This window comes from Sinohyriopsis cumingii, chromosome 17, assembly GCF_028554795.1.
Source record: "Sinohyriopsis cumingii isolate HCF-2022 chromosome 17, ASM2855479v2, whole genome shotgun sequence".
In the NCBI taxonomy this organism is placed as follows: domain Eukaryota; kingdom Metazoa; phylum Mollusca; class Bivalvia; order Unionida; family Unionidae; genus Sinohyriopsis; species Sinohyriopsis cumingii.
Window position 1 is genome coordinate 1135245 of NC_142977.1, and position 16060 is coordinate 1151304.

General features: G+C 36.8%; 1 protein-coding gene across 1 annotated transcript; it reads right to left on the reverse strand.

The window, feature by feature from the left end:
- Positions 1 to 134: 134 nt before the first annotated feature.
- LOC149777638 (uncharacterized) lies at positions 135 to 6446 on the reverse strand. Its single transcript, XM_089938218.1, has 6 exons — positions 6314 to 6446; positions 4854 to 4917; positions 4096 to 4235; positions 2384 to 2542; positions 1444 to 1490; positions 135 to 270 (listed from the first exon to the last, which is right to left on the reverse strand). Exons 2-6 carry the CDS (start codon positions 4904 to 4906, stop codon positions 223 to 225), a joined length of 447 nt encoding a protein of 148 aa, XP_089794344.1. The 5' UTR covers positions 4907 to 4917; positions 6314 to 6446; the 3' UTR covers positions 135 to 222.
- Positions 6447 to 16060: the final 9614 nt, after the last annotated feature.

The following is a 16060-nucleotide window of genomic DNA, read 5'->3' on the forward strand; positions in this document are numbered from 1 at the left end:
AGGATAATTTATATATGATTAGATAAAGTGTATTTAAAGTATATTACTTTAGAGAAATATTATATTGTTCACAGTGTACGATTTTATTTTAGAGAAAGGAATAAAAACAGAAATGCAGTTTTAATTTTCTTTAATTGCATATATTCTACAGTTGTGTTTAATCTACAAGTATCGCATCATCCATAGCGTGCAAAGCCCTATGATGAATGATGAATGTTGTTTTTAACCAGACGGCGAAGAGGTGGTAACACTGAACAAGGAAGTTGCCAGCTGAAAGGAAATTAACACTAGACATTGATGTGACCAGTGCTAGTATAGGAATCCACGTGATTAAAAATTCTTCAATTACTTTAATATTGACAGAACCTGCAAACTTTGTTTGCAAGTCTGCTTTTTCAACCTCACCTTCCGACGACACAAACGTGTAGATAATTTATGGCTTTTTCAAAGTGGTTTTGTGTGACTGATAGCTGCAAAAGAACGTTGAAGTATTTGAAAACATTAGCGTTGCTCAGAGAAGAAAAACAATGGAGATGAATAGCTACTACATATGTGTCATTAGATACTTTTGGCGAAACATTGCAGATAGCAAAGTTTCAGAGAGTCGTGAAACACGGGTTCTATATATAATGTATCCATTCTCAGTGTTTTGCACTATTTACATCGTAGCTACTTAATTCAGCTGGTTATCTTGTCTGAGTGGATCTTAATTTTTAGACCTAATTGTTGAACTGTTTGTGACAAGATGAGGTTTAAAGCAAATTCGTGAAAGGTCGAAATGATCCAAAGAAGGTGTCGTAGGAGCGTGATACTGAAGTTGAGGGTGATTCGAGGGTGATACAGGATGGTAAGCTTTGACTTTTCTCCATGCATGGTGGATGTAACAAGCAAGATCAAATTGATGAACAGATCAAATCAGTTATAGAAATTTGGGTGAAACTTAATATGTTAAAAAGATGCTCACTTCAAATATAACTGGTGGCCTTTCATGAAATATTAGCGATTGATTTACAATTCAAAACGAACACATACATATTAGCATTGAAAGCTCACGGTTTCTGGCGGCGTATGTACATGTGAAAGTCCCCCCACCTCTCTCTCTCTCTCCCTCTCTATCAATCGTAGATACATATTGTATAAGGCTGTAAATGTTCAGAATAAATACTTGTTGAACATTTTTCTTCCCAGTCAAAAGAAAGAGCGGTATATTTTCTTTGCGCTTGGTAATGATACGAACATTAACATTGCGGAGAAGTAGTGCATTTGATTTCATGTTGATTGTTGTGTCTCATTCATGCTATTATTGTTGTGCCTCGTTATTTCATGTCATTATTGTTATGTCTCTTTATTTCACGTTATTAGCATTAGTGACTCTGAGAAAGTAAAGTGCTACAATTTCGCATATAGAAATGCATTGTATGGATGTAAAATAAAAATCCTCACATTTGTTCCATAGTCGTCGAATTCGGCTCTTGTAACTTGACCGTCACCTGAGTCCAGAATAGGAAGCTATTAAATTCTTCATAAAGTTAAAGCAGTGTGCTAACTTGAATAGCCTATTACAATATGCATAGAACGTTTGGAATTCTGACAGAACTGGATTGAAATTTGCCATCCTGAGGGATATCTGAAAAGAACTTCATTAGTGCCCATCCATGTACTAAAAGTATAGTGGAACTGACTCAAAGAATATTCCGTAATATTTTGGTTCCGTTCCAATTGCGGCTGCGAAATTAATACAGTCAACTGTACACTATATTATATTTGAAACTATTTTAGGTCACTATGTGTGTGTGTGTGTGTGTGTGTGTGTGTGTGTGTTTTAATATACCAATCATTAAAATTTAAATGTTTCAGTAAGAATAGTAAAATGGCACATATAAAGTCTTAATATTTTTCTGGATGGTCCATATAATAATCTAGTTGACTGTTTACCCTCTCAGTTTACGTTCTTCATTTCTTACTGATGTGTGTAGTCGCAGAAATCTACATCGTTTTGTACAACAACTTAATTCAGTCTCATTAACATCACATTACGTTTAAGGTTTACTAGCACCAATCAGATATTGATGTAACCTGAATACAGATTTAATGGTTAGGTAAGAAGTTAGCATTCGTAATACATTTGCAGTAGATCAAGCTACCTTTGTAACACACGTATCTTTCAATATATTTAATATTTACAGATCCTATATATCACAACTACAGGATTGGTCGTTTACTTATCCTTGTCTAATTTACTTTTATCGAACCTTTCTAATGAAGGTCATCGGAGAATAAGAAACGATGTGAATGAGAAAGAAAATGAAATTAATTTACTTTGGAGAAAACATGCTAAAATGTTAGGTTGCTGAACAGAGAGCAAGATGCTTAAAATACGCACTGTTAGTGTCCACAAGGTGATAATATTTGCTGACGTCCTCGACGGTTAGAAATCCGTCATGGTTAGAGTCAAAGTATTGGAAGATAGGACCCGCTAGAGATCGTACCCCGTAACGATCCAACTCGGTTTCGTATTCTGCAAGCGTTAGGATGTGGTCTCCTTAAAAGGTACAACGTAAACGATAATAACATTTTCGATCCGCTTAAAATCTGCTTAAAATAGTTACCATTTATGTGATAATATGGACATAGTAAGCTGTAAAACAATGAAGCCTGACACTAAGATTATATAGACATTTTGACAATAGAAATCATAATTTCAATCTGAAACATGTAAAAAGAGGCTGTTTATACAACGTCTTTATCATCACCACTCACGCCCGGTAAATTCACATCGTGCAATAAAAAGGAAATAGTTTGATTGAACATTGTGGTGAAAACATTGTATTTTAATGTTGCGCCGATAAGTCAGGGCGAATGGAATGGGATGAGTAATGTTTGTTGGGCCGATAAGTCAGGGCGAATGGAATGGGATGAGTAATGTTTGTTGGGCCGGAAAGTCAGGGCGAATGAAATGGGATGAGTAATCTTTTCGCCAAGTTCTAACTCTAATGAAAAATTACTAAATGAAGTAATGTTATCAAAAGAAAAATGTTAGAACGCTAGACTTACTATCACAAAATATGTATATTCCATGCCTTATTATAGATACGTTCATTGGAAAATATGTATATTCCATGCGTTAGTATAGATACATTCATTGGAACATATGTATATTCCATGCCTTATTATAGATACATTCATTGGAAAATATTATATTCCATGCTTTATTATAGATGCATTCATTGTAAAATATGTATATTCCATGCCTTATTATAGATGCATTCATTGGAAAATATGTATATTCCATGCCTTATTATAGATATATTCACTGGAAAATATGTATATTCCATGCGTTATTAGAGATACATTCATTGGAACATATGTCTATTCCATGCGTTATTATAGATGCATTCATTGGAAAATATGTATATTCCATGGGTTAGTATAGATGCATTCATTGGAAAATATGTATATTCCAGACGTTATTATAGATGCATTCATTGGAAAATATGTATATTCCATGCGTTATTATTGATGCATTCATTGGAAAATATGCATATTCCATGCCTTATTATAGATGCATTCATTGGAAAATATGTATATTCCATGGGTTATTATAGATGCATTCATTGGAAAATATGTATATTCCATGGGTTAGTATAGATACATTCATTGGAAAATATGCATATTCCATACCTTATTATAGATGCATTCATTGGAAAATATGTATATTCCATGGGTAAGTATAGATACATTCATTGGAAAATATGTATATTCCATGCGCTATTATATGTATCTTCATTGGAAAATAAATTTAAACCTCTATAGTCTGATAAGGCTCAATGATTGAATTACATGTGTACCTATCTATTGAATAAGCTGAGATTTTCTAGAATTTTACATGTTTTACTTGTCCGTACACCAACCGCTGCTATCAATACTTTCCCTTCTCACTGTGCTTTAGGCTTTCCTCAAACAGAATAGGTTTCTATTACAAACAAGTCTTGATGTTCAACTGTTTGGAGTGAACATGCTATCTTTTTATTTTCCATGAAATTACTTGGAATATATGTGTGAATGAATATTTGGCAAATTATGATTGGAACTTACCATTCATATCATCACTGTTAAATATTCGACTGGCTTCACTCAGTTCGAGTATTCCATCGTGGTCTCTGTCCCATTTTGAGAACATGTTATCGACCATTCCTCGTATAACAACACTTCCCAAGGAGAACAATATGTCTTGACTGTTGGAGACATTGCAATGAATCATCCGAGTATCTAAATTAGACTCCAAAATAGTTCGTGGATTATCGATATTTTAATGCATACAAAAACAGAACGTTGGCTTCCGGTTCAAATGACACTTTTTAAACTTTATTAGCAATATCATGCTAGGGAACTGGGAACTAAGTACCTTTCCCTCGTCCAAACCTAGGCAGCCAACGCGGGCTGGGGTGGATGGATATGCGAAGGACGCTGCGAGAGTTTACACTTTTACACTAATAGAAAAGTATTGTGTTGCTTATTGATAGTCAATTGTAAGCATACAATTTTCACCGATCGAAACATGTTCAAAGTCATATATATATATATATATATATATATATATATATATATATATATATATATATATATAGAGAGAGAGAGAGAGAGAGAGAGAGAGAGAGAGAGAGAGAGAGAGAGATACAGACAGGGACAGAAGCATATGGGTCAGTATACTCAGTCGTCGTAAGGGAACCTTCAATTTGACCTGCTTGGTACATTGACATGTTTTCTAATAGTTTCACCAATTCACCAAGAAGGACCAAACTTTGAAAGAATTCGAAAGTATTCATATATAGAGCCGTAACGGAAAGATTTACCTGACTACGTAATGAACGAAAGCAGCAAACAAGAAACACTTCAACACCATCATGGTAGGAGTACCTAATAATAATAATAATAATAATATCATTATTGTTATTGATAATGAGGATGACAATTTATGGGACAATGCAGTCTTCTGCCCTCATATGTTTTCGGAGCGTGAGAAAGAGTGACCCAGAGGGCTAATCCCCAGGGATGAAAATCGTTTGTGATATTCCGGCAAACGTCTGCACACAGCAAACGATGTATTGTCGTTATTCTTACTATTAATTAATGTGTGCATTAACTGAATGACTGCAAATGGGGCGTTTCTAAACACGAAAAATCTATGTGCTTCTATAGCATGTAAAATTTCAATGATTTGGTATAGCTGGCGTCACAAAAAGTACACAAAGACTAACAAGCTATAAGAAGAAAAAGACGATGGTGATGCAAGAGTGCTTTCATTTAATATTGTTATAATCATTTTCCAGTTTAGCTGCAAGTCTAACCGAAATCTGATGTGGCATAATTAGCAATCGCGGAACGGAGGTATTTACATGGTATTTACATGGTAAAAAGATGATAGAGAAAAGAAAATGTTAAACAGCACTGTAAAAGAATTTAAACTATAATGAAAAATATAAATGTACTGCATGTGTGTGTGATTTAGGTTTGTAACGTAGATTTAACATTTTTAGTCATATCGCTACAATGTCTGAAGTATGGCAGTTTGTTGTGATGTCTAGCACTGGGACATCATGCCGCAGACATGTAGCATGATGTCCCACCCAGTCACATTATCCTGACACCAGGCCGACCAGTCCTAATACTAACTTCTTAATGATGAGCGCCAAGCGAGGCAGCTTCTAGTACCAATTTAAATTTTTTAAAAAGTTTTTGGTATGACTCGGCATGGGTTCGAATCCGCGATCCCCCGCATTCGAATCGAACGCTCTATAAAAGTACAATGATTGCAATTTTCAAAACCAAACGAGCTTGACTATTAGAAGTTAGAAGTAACACATCAAAATTATGTCTCTAATACAGCTAAATTTGTTTTAGACTTGTGCATACTTTGGGACATCCTTTGTTAAGGCATCGACAGTAATAATTTCAGCAACAGCTGTTTGGATAAAGACTGGACAAGAGTTAGATTTCATACATTTTCTGGAGATATACAAAGCACATCATATGGCTAACATCGTCTTCTCCCTATCTTAGAACCTCGTTTGTTAATTTTAAAAAATATCAGGAAAAGTACATGTAGATGCAATAAAACAATTAAAATTCAGAGAAGTCATTATTCGCTAATTTTAAAGAAACGTGAATGATATATTTAATGATATATTTAATTCTAGTGGTAACACAATTTATCGGTTTTGAAAATGCAACTATCTATGTAGAGATTAAAAAAAATGATAGGCAAAATATATAAATCAAAACCTATAACTTTTAAATCACAAACACAAACTACCTGTACAAATCCCAAGATAACAAAATCCTCCTGTTGAAAATTTCAAAATGATAAAAGCTATCAACTTGGACAACGACCGTATTAAGCTCTTCTATGCCATTTGTGCGTGAGAGAGGCTTGACCTGGTAGTGATTATCAAAGGGAGAAGGAGAGATAAGTGAATGAGAGATACGGGGTTAAAAGAGAGATATAAGTACGCATTCTTATTAGGCTCTGTCCAAAATACCAAACAAACAAGACACGTTTATAAATTTTTAACAGTTAAAAGTTCTTCTACGATCCCCAAAACATTTATTTAAATTTGAACAAGAAAAAGGATTTTATGAGCTCTATACAGATCTGTGAGGTAAATGGTTTATCTATCCAAAATTGTGGTTACATATAAGTTAACATCTATAATACTTTTCTATGATGTGATCATTTTTTTTTAAATTTAGATTTTTAAATTAAAAGCAACAAAGGTTTGAACTTTTCTTGGAGAAACTTAATTAGACCCTGGCCATGTTTCCACGTTGTCATGGCTTAGTGGCAAATGTCTGGTGGTAAAATATGCTAAAATTACTTGAATATGTCACTACAAAATATAGTAACATTTATTGCGGCATCCCTAAACGTGTTGTTCTTTTCCACGTCGAACAATTTAGCGCATTAGAATATATATATATATATATATATATATATATATATATATAGAGAGAGAGAGAGAGAGAGAGAGAGAGAGAGAGAGCAGTCAATAATACGCAATGTATTCTTCATGTTTATCTATGCACAATGACAAAAAAATAATCCACTGAGAATCATATTACGTGTTCAGTTTGAAGTTGTCTTTATTTGATGTCATGTACGTCTTGCTTTCTTTGTTTTTCTCTCAAATCTTTAAAAGAAAATATACTAAACAATTGTTTCACTTTGTTTGTTTTCTTTATTTCTTTCTCACAATAAGAATAGATTTCTGAAAAGGGTTGAAAAGTTATAATTCTTATTTTAACTGGCAACCGGTACAACACAAAATGTACATCAGTATAGTTTGTCGTCTAACAAACATTTTGAAGAGAAAATACTTTAATTTAATTGTTCGGAAAGTTTCAAAACAAACCATGACAAATCCAAATGATATTTTGTAGAAATAAAAATGACACCGATGCAAAATATTACAGTTATAACACTATTCATATTTTGGAAGAAGCGAGCAAGCACCTGTTGTGGTATAACATGACAAGTAATTGAGTTCCCAGAGTGTGTCATACGATGGTTATCTGCGAGTGAATTGTTGACCTCCATTGCTCTATTAGTATCAGTTCGTGGGGACTTGGAAAGAAAAACAAAAGAAAAGTCCCAGTTAATAACCAGTAACGTGATCATGAATGTTAAGGTTACTAAGGAGATATCTCTCATGTAAGAAATAACCAAATTAATGTGGAGTTTAATAATTATATAATTAATTTTATTGCCAAATTTTTCATGCTCTTTCTATCACTTCTTTTCTTAACAAACATAAGTAGTTATATTGAGCGATATAAGGTCAATGGGAAACCCGATGTTAAAATCGCAAAATGTTTATAGGGTAATAACGGGAATTTAATATTAGTGACGTCACGGAACTGGACACTGGGGAAAAATGGGAACAGTGTTGCAAGTGGCTGACCCCAATCTGGCTGGAACGGAGTAACAGTGTTCGTGTTGACCACAATACGTACTGATCCAGGTAGGAATGGAAAATGCTGTGTTAAATGTTTATAGTGTGAAAAGGGTTTATGGTAGACTGATAAATCAGCCCTTCACCAATAATAATATTTACTAGCGTTTAGGGACTAATATCGTCTATTCATTAAAACATGCAAAAAATCTACTGCCACTTTCTTCCCACACATCGGTGTATATTTTATACACTTATTGGTGTTTCTCGCAGGTGTTGAGCTACCATTGACTGAAGAGTTCATTTTGCAATGTGTATATACTATTTCCGGATCGAATCCTTTATTTTGCGATTTGCAAATGTACGTTAAATAACATAACCCTCTGTCTAGTTGCCATTTTGAATTTTGCGCTAGTTATGGCTGTTACCAAATACCGGTAAGCAGCTGTGTTCCAGAAAGATTTGCATGCAGCAAAATAGCACGTTGTAATAAACAGGTATCAGACCCACATACCATTCATCGGTATCAACACATATTTATCGGACTCGATTGATGGGATTAACATAGACATACTTAAACAACACAAAGACAAACACTTTATGGCAAGAGTGGAAGAATATACATTTTCGATACAAATGAGAGGCCCTGGAAAGAGTCTTTGGAGTTTGTTAACATACGGAGCATCCCACGAGTCTTCTGTTCCTTAAACTTCGTCTGACAGGGGGACCGTACATCAAGACTAGCTTCAGACAGCCTTGCCTCTCCACATCAGTCCTTCTCATCTAAATAACCGTATGTTTTCTTCGTGAAGCCCATGATGATATCACATATAAAGAGTAGCCCGGGCTGAAAAGCATCCCCGAAATGAGAGTAGACGACGCAACTTTTTTCCACATCTTGTCGTGAAAACAGGTGAATTCAATAGGCCAGCCACTGGTATTTATAGTCTAAGATCGGGTCTAAACCGTTTAACATATTTCACCCATCCAAATGATAGTTACAAAATTCAGTCAGAGTGCGTAATCTGTCTTCCAGTCATAAGAGAGCTACGTGTGGCGTCACATGATGTACATAGGCGAAATAGCGTCCGTGCTTAGTGAATTAATGCGCATAGTTTGAGCATGTCATAACCTAAGAAGACGATGAATTGGGGTGGGCCTGCGGATGATGCGAGGAGTGGTGGCATAGCTGCTACCTAAACAACAACGGTTATATCTCAGAAGAAATAATTTTAATTGGAATTTAGCCGATTTTCTGTTCTCTTCGCAAGAATTTGTATCGGCACCAGCATCTTCACTGCCTTCTCTTAGACAGAGACATAAAAAAGAATCAGAGAAATTGTTACAACATCAGAAAGAAGCAGAACAAGCCTTTGTCATTGAGTATTAAGAAAAGGGAAGAGGAGAACTAGAGGAATAAGAAGAGAAAAGAAAGTGCTAAGGAGTGAAGAAGAACATTACAAGTCAAACTTGGACGTTGCTAATAGACATTTTTGCAGAGTTTACTTATTTGAGACAAATGAACCAGACTTATTTGACCTGTATCTAAGATAACTAAGATACCCGTTTGAATCGAGTTTTTCAGCACAACAAAAGTGACACCTTCGGAAGTCATCAATAATATTCAACACGTTCATCGATCCAAGACCAGTTTCGCATCACCGATGGCAAAGTTACACTTTACATGATCCATGTTTCCTCTCCAAAAAGGAGCAGATAAGAAATAATTGGTGGACGATCTTTGTAGCACCGTCCAAATTAACAGCGATCAAGACGAAATGTGCTTAGCCCGATCCATTATCGTTGGTTGAACGTATGCCGACAAGAACTACACGCCAGAATGGAAAAGAGCATGGGAAAGCATTCGACAATCGAACCGAGCCAAACAACGAAGAGAAGCAGAATTCCTGTTTCAGCAAGCTGGCCTATCCAAAAAGATTGCCGGTGGCATTCCAGAAATGCAAAATCTGCAAGACGTAATGGCTCCACGCTACATGTGCATCCTAAGTGATGAGCGGATCTCTGGTGTTTGGTGGCAACGATTTCCCAGACGGTAAATACGTTGACGTTTATCATCACAAAGAACATTTCGATGCCATCACCAGTATCATCGGATTCCTCCGTTACGTTTCATATGGTGAAAAAAATGCGACCTTGCGTTTAACAGTCGGGAGCAACACGTTCATTGCGAAGAGAAAAGGGTTTATTTGCCTCTAAACCCTGTCTTCGCGAAGGACAAGAACGAATCCTTTGTTCAGCTTGTTCATCTTGTCAGTGAACTTTAGTCAACCCTACGTGTTACCAACAACATCGCAGGGTGCAAGGTTCATAGCGGAAAAGTGCCTGCCAACTCCCTAGCTTATGTCTTCTTGTGGACAGGTCATATGCGCCAATAATCCCAGATCGTATGTTTGTGAAGGAATGAAATACTGTCACATTTGTCGCTAAATCGAGGACTTGAAACAAGAATGATGCATCCAAAATTACAAATCAAAACAAGAGAATGAAAAGAAGAAATGGAATTTCATTTTTGTAATTCAAATACATGCAAGAGACTGACATTCACATTCGTAATGTATGTGTGGCTGATCGATTGTCCTAGAAGTGCATCCAAGAACTAATCTTTTATCTTGCCCCCACTGTAGCAAGATTCCAGGAGGACTTGAAAAATCTTTCGAGGACCTAACACGCTTTCCGATTTCGCCCGATGAATCTTAGATCCTATATCGAATACACCTGTAGCCAAGAGAATAATCAATGTTACAGAGACTGCCATCGCTATGCCACGGTGTTGGCTCACAATTTCTTGGGATACGATGGACGATTTCTTCTGAAATACTGTTTAGAACAAAGTATCGAGTGCCCCTAAGTAAAAATGAACGGAGCCATAATCATCTACATGAAAGTGAAACAAGTAGAGTTTAAAGATTCCATGAGCTATTTTGCCATGCCTTTGAGTGGGATGCCTGAAACGTTTGGAATTACAGAAATTGCCAAAGAATATTTTTGACACTTTTCCAATAACGAAACCAATCTATGCCACATTTTCCTGACGCGCACTATTACGACCCTGACAACATGCGCACTGAACTACGAAAAGCCTTCTACGCGTGGTACCACTCTTACGCTATTGTTGGACATTTTACACCGTTGTTGAAAATTTCGACAACTATATATAGCGCACGGAGGGATCTATCATTAGAAGGAAAACTGCACCATTGCCAAAGCGTGCCCCTTAGTGTACCACAAACGATTCTTACCCGATAACACCATTGCCGTCATATGCCCTCAAACGTCTGAGTTCTTCAGCATTACTTGTGCTAAAAGGAAGACAAATGGTCCAACATGCCCAAAACTGAGCAGGCGAAAAGACCATTGGAACATTTTCAGTGGATGTATGGAACTTAGAAGACCCTAAGATTGTCTACAAATTTAATGGATGCTTATCTCATCAATGCCCTACCTGTTATTCTTAGCGTGATACGGAAAATGAATGCTTAAGTAGCACAGGGAAGAATTATTCGAAAAAACTTACCAAGGTCGCCTGAAGTTAGAAGAACAAGGATACCAAGTAGCTGAAATGTGGGAGCACGATACGATCGACGTTTGAAAACCGAACTTGAGTTTATTTGCATCGTGGAAAGTTACAACCTGCTGGATCATCTGGACCCCTACGCGACAGTTAATATGTAAGACGAACGAATCTACATGCTTGCCTCCCACCAACATCACCGTCACGTACCCTACCATTGAAAAGGAAAGCTGATGTTTCCTGTGTGAGTACCAGTGCCGAAACCTGTAGCTAAGAGCGATCTTTTCATACACTCAAGAGGGACGCGCTTTGACAAGAACGTGGGTCACATCAGAATTGTCTCATGTCCTGGATCTTGGATAATAACTGTTAAAAGTTTAAGAAATTTACGACTTTCCCAACACAGAAAAGTACCAAAAAGACGACGACACCCAGAAAGGCATTTTCTCAGACTACGTCGATGCCTTTCCGAAACAGAACAAGCCAGCGGCTATCCTTCCTGATGCCAGACTCCCGAAGGCCTAGTTAAGTTCAAAGGGGAGAACCATTCTAATGAAAGCATCACTTTAGACCACGGCGAAAACAAAAACGAAGGAAGACGGTCAAAATCATGCTGAATTACTTGTGTCGAAAAATGACGCATCGACCGTGTTTACCCAAGACGGAATACTTGGCAGAGCCTTTCCACTACTACGACACGATTTAAGACCAAATAAAATATATGAAACACTTGAACGTCATTCGCCAAGATTCTATCTTGGTGAATTAGGAAGAAGAAACATAGTTTATACAGAACGACTCATTTGGAAATGTTATCATTCATGCCCACTTGAGGGACCAAACTCTCTTATAATTGCACGAGACCTTATACTGGCACGGACAGTTGCATCGACATCCATCGTCCTGATCATCGTCACCCAACAATCGAAAAAGCATGGCAGACAAACATTCGAAAACAAGACTGAGTTGTGGTCCTAAAGATTACAGCTACGAATACCGAAACAAACGGTGAGAGTATCACACCGACTGCAAAGAGAAAGGATTCACGCTAAATCATCGAACGCGTCAGGTGGTGCGCTTGGTTTGCTGAAAGAAGTTTTGCAGTCTGGATAGGGCACTTTAGTCTGACCATCTAAGGCCCCCACAAAGATGTACGACTACCAACTTGCGAAATCGTCAGTCACTCTTTTGAAAAACTTTCTCATGTGCGAGAAGCTAATGCGACTTTCCCAACACTCCACTTTACCGTACGGACACGTAGATATTGCCCGGTACATAAATAGGAACATTTCCAATATCGACACTTCATTTACGAAGAGAACTACAGAGCTAGAAAGATGAATCATTTCACACAGTCATAAGCGAACGATGGATTCAAATTCAGTGAGAAACTCGAATGTGATGCATAGCCTTACGAACGCATCTCTACCCTGCGATATCATCGATTCAACATAACACATGCACTTCTTTACTACTACGACCACCATAGAAAGTACTATTGCACGTGTAAAACACTACTGATACGAATCCGAGCAACTCATTACCGTGCACCTTGCCTCTTTACTGGTTTACATAGTCAACAGGATACCGTGCGTCTACCACCCCACGGATCTCATCCTTGCCTGAACAAACCAGGAAAGACGAATAATTGTTGCATGTAGCATTGCCTGGCTACTGCGTCTTTGAAAGTCGATTCCAAACATTCAAGTGAAAGTGGCATAACTTTCTGGGAGGAAATACACCCGAAGAATTAGCCAGAGTGTTGATTATTCCACTACTATGGACAGGAAATACAGACTCAGCTTACCTGGAACGTGTTCATTGGTCTCCGTACTGTCATTTCCTTCTTTTCGTCGGATACAAGTAATATCTTCATGGACACTCTTAAAAAGAACATGTGTGGTTTGAACCAGGAGTTGAGATAACGCATTTACAAAGAGTTCGTCAAGATACGCATGTGAAACGAAAAGGACAATTGTATCCGTGACATCACCAATATTTCAACCACTGGCACCTGATTGATTCTTTTGAAAGTGTTCAAATGATTAGACATAGATCAAATCAACTACTCGCGATTCAGAGGGCTTTGGATGCTACGATTTCTACCTACAAGGTGCCAATACTACATATAATTTCAAAGGAAGACTTAAGGGATTACAAAAAAGTTCACAAGAACTGGTATTGCTTCAAGGGGAAACATCTGTGCAACGAGTGATGTGTGAGTTAGTACTAAAACATTTCGGTTCGACACTGGAGTAAGACAGGTTCTGTGCAAGAAGTACAAGTATTACCTCCAAAAGAAAGACATTACTGTGAATTACTAGTTTAGAAGAGTACATTCAGAATCTACCTCTAAGTTGAGATTGGATTTACAAAGAAATTTTCAAAATACAAGCTAAACGCAAGCGCAAAGTCATTAATGAATATCTTTTTTAAATTATTTTCTAAATTATACAAAGACGGATTCTTTGAGGATAATACTTTATTCGCAAATATAAACGAAGGTATTGGACACAACCGTGCGAAAACGAGTAGAAGAAGACTGAGTCTTGGAAAACACGACTTATATCACCAATACAAACGAGGGTGAAAAAGCGTACCGTCATACCATGACCTTTATCAATAGCGTTGCTATTCGGACCATGGAGGATTACCACAATCTTTTGCAAGAACTGTTTCCTTTTAATTTCGGAAGAAATGTGTTATATGTATTTGTGACTTCATTTTTGCGATTTCATTTTGTCAGCAGATTCCTTGTAGATTATGTTCGAACAGTTGCTGTAAAGACATATTTACCTTTTCAATTTAATATTCATGATCATTTCCTAAAAAGACATCATTGTTTCTCATTTAACTGCGCGCTAGACACTCATTATGTTCATATCGATATTCCTCAACCTTTGCGTGAAGAAAATTCGTGCCGCTTTATCGACTTGGAAGCTATGGAAGATGTATGTGTAACTTGTGACCTACACCCCAAATGGAAAGATCTAAGTTACTTGGAAATTTTAGGTTCTCTGCTTGGATCAAAGAAATGGATTATTATACGAAGGACATTTGAAATTGATCGCAGAAAGAAGTGGGCTTAAACGTCAGGTGAAACCTTATTTAGCCAAAGTAACAGATGAACTAGACGGAGAAAAAACAATTTTATCACACGAGTAATTTTGTAAAGGTAATTTTCTGTCATGCCGTTTACAATACTTGAATATCATCTTGACAGTTATTATTAGCTAAATAACGGACTTCGATAAACAAATGTAACCACAAGTCATGTAGACACTGAGGTCGAAAGCGCTATCATTTTCTGTTTTTCCTGTAAACAAGAGCGAAGGCATGAAAATGTAAGCGCAATTCTAGCTGACGTTACTGATAAGGCGACACTATTTAATAGCTAATTTCTTTTACAGATCATTCGATTAAATTACTTCAATTATTCAAATTTAGACCTTTGGTGTGAACAAACGAGGGAGAATTAATTCATCACCTGATTACATAACGTGCAAATCAGATTAAAGTATAAGGAACACTATCTGAATTATAACAATTAAACCTCAATTATAACAATTAAACCTCAATTATAACAATTAAACCTCAAGGTACTAAATTCAACAAAAACTGTACTGCCAGCATATATAAACGATTCCTTGCGGTAAATGTTTACGATTATAATTTCTAGTATATCGGACACTGAGAGGAATGTCACATGAGATCAAGATGACCTTTGAAACCAAAATGGAAGGGTCTGTTGTATGGTACTACCCCCACCATGACAGGTTCTGACGCTTGTTCGTACCTATGTATGTCTGTCTTAGTATGATCTTGAAATGATTACTCAGGAGGTGAGCATTTGTAACAATATCAGTAACTGTTGTTTTCTGAATCTCCCGTATTAGGCCATTGGAGTCTTTTGAGGCACTGATATCAACAGCTGTCTCTCTGCCTGACCATTATCTTGTCTAGAAATCGATATCTCTATTTTCCTTTCTTTCTTTTTTGTCTTCTTCTGGGCTGCAAAATGTATATTACTGAAGAGGGCTGAAAATCATGGTTCAAGGAGAGGAATGCGAAGAACACCACGATATGAAAACGTGGTCATGCTAACCAGGTTTAGTATATTCCAGTAATGATTAGAGGCATGCCTCTGCATTCAGAGGCAGTGGTGTTGATTGGAAGAAGGCTTGGGGCAGTTTCTACATTCGAAGATGATGGAAAGGAGGGGGAGAGGGGGAGAAAAGTGGTGATCCATAAGAGAAAATATTAGTATATGGCTACTTTTCCACATGGTATAAGTGCCTACGAAATCAAACAACAAATTCATATGCCTGCCCCTACTCTTTGCGGCAACAATTTGATTTATCTGTAATGATGCAGATCGACATATCTAATGACTCCTTGTGTATATCTGTGTCAAACTCATGTTGATGAGCAATTTATAAAAAAACAAAAATTTCATACATGTTTATTTGTCAAATTCAGATTTATATAATCTTTTTGTGCGTTGCCGATCTGGCATTTGTGAGAGCAAAAGATGATTACGGCCTTGGGGTGAATCAATGGCGAATAGGGATATTTTCCC